This window comes from Bison bison, unplaced genomic scaffold (genome assembly GCF_000754665.1).
Source record: "Bison bison bison isolate TAMUID 2011002044 unplaced genomic scaffold, Bison_UMD1.0 scf7180017864291, whole genome shotgun sequence".
In the NCBI taxonomy this organism is placed as follows: Eukaryota; Metazoa; Chordata; class Mammalia; order Artiodactyla; family Bovidae; genus Bison; species Bison bison.
In genome coordinates this window covers 1,886,006-1,887,726 of record NW_011494863.1, presented here as the reverse complement: position 1 = coordinate 1,887,726, position 1,721 = coordinate 1,886,006, and the positions used below count along the sequence as shown (strand labels likewise).

The 1,721-nt window shown below is 51.9% G+C and overlaps 1 protein-coding gene across 1 annotated transcript in view; it reads right to left on the bottom strand.

Moving 5' to 3' along the window:
• Window positions 1–1,721, bottom strand: part of PCDHA13 (protocadherin alpha 13) — a 2,671-nt gene extending 950 nt beyond the window's left edge. The window contains exon 1 of the mRNA XM_010850623.1: window positions 3–1,721. Within this exon, the coding sequence (XP_010848925.1) occupies window positions 3–1,523 (1,521 nt within the window). The 5' untranslated portion in view covers window positions 1,524–1,721. The remainder of the gene's footprint in view (window positions 1–2) is intronic.

Below are 1,721 nucleotides of genomic sequence, written 5' to 3'. Positions count from 1 at the left end.
ACGTAGCTCGACAGCGCGCGCTCGCCCACCCGCCGCTCCACCAGCGAGTAGGACACCAGCGCGTTCTCCTGCGCGTCCGCGTCCCGCGCCGAGACCGTGAAGATGTGGCAGCCGGGCGGGTTGTTCTCCTTCACGAACACCGTGTACTCGGGCTGCGGGAAGGCGGGCGCGTTGTCGTTCACGTCGGCCACCTCCACGGACACGCTGGCGGTGGCCGACAGAGAAGGTGAGCCGCCGTCCCTCGCTGTCACCACCACCTCATAGTTCGACGCACTCTCGCGGTCCAGGACGCTGTCCAGCACTATCGAATAGTAATTCTTGAAGGTGGACACCAACTTGAACGGGTTGTGAGCCATCAGGGAGCAGGTCACCTGCCCGTTGGCGCCGGAGTCACGGTCGGATACGCTGACCAAGGCGATGACAGTGCCCACCTGAGCGTCCTCTCTCACCGGAAGAGCCAAAGAAGTGATGGTAACTTCTGGAGCATTGTCATTTATATCTACTATTTCCACCAAAATGGTACAATGACCCGCCATTGGAATATTCCCCTTGTCAATCGCTTCCACGGATATTTCATACAATTTATTTTCTTCGAAATCCAATTTACCTTTTGTCCTAATTTCTCCACTGTCGGGATTTATGTAAAACGCATATAATATTGCAGGTGATACAGGTCTTCTAAATGAGTAGGTTATGTCTGCATTTGTCCCATCATCAGGGTCTGTGGCATTTAGTTTGATCACTAATGAGCCATTAAGTGAGTTCTCTAACATTCTCACTTTATAAATTAATTGGTCAAATTCTGGTGCGTTGTCATTCACATCCAGGATTGTAATCAGCAGCTGAACTGTGCTGGTCAACTCGGGTTTACCTCCATCACTAGCTGTCAATAATAAACTATGTTCCTGAATTTCCTCTCTGTCCAATGATTTCCTTAACACAAGTGATAACGAAGACATTTGTTCACGACTGTTTTGTGTGTCCAAAGTGAAATAATCGTTGGGATCGACTCGGTACGTCAAGGCGGAGTTTACTCCAATATCTGCATCAGATGCGCCATCTAGCGGGAACCGAGTTTCCGGAGGTCTAGATTCAGCAATGATTATTCTTTTTTCACTTTCTGGGAACACAGGCGGGTTGTCGTTAATATCTGTAACTTCCACCTCCACATGGAACACCTGCAGCGGCCGGTCCACGATCACCTCCAGGTGGATGCTGCACTCCGCGCTCCGTCCGCACAGCTCCTCCCGGTCGATCCGAGAATTCACAAACAAAATGCCATTCTTCAGGTTTACCTCCAAAAGGTCCCCGCGGCCTTTGGACGCCACCCGAAACAGGCGGGGCACCAGCTCCGCCAGCTCCAGTCCTAGGTCCTGGGCGATGCGGCCCACGAAGGTGCCGTGTTTTGCCTCCTCGGGAACCGAGTAATGGACCTGGCCGCTCCCCGACTCCCAGGCTGCGAGAAGCAGAAGCGAGAGCAGCAAAAGCCGAGCTCCTGGGCCTTCTCTCCAGGAAATCAGCATGGTACACTCAAAAGCCTTTAAAGATATCTGAAGTCTATAGGCTACCTTACTTCAAATGCCCCTCAAGGTCTAATTTTACGGCCTTCTATTGCGGGAGGATTCGCGGAGGTTTTCCACTATCTGCCCAATTTTCTCCAAAAAGGAAGGAGCGGAGGCGCTTTCTTCGCGGAATTGTTTTCAGTGAAGAGCGACACCATG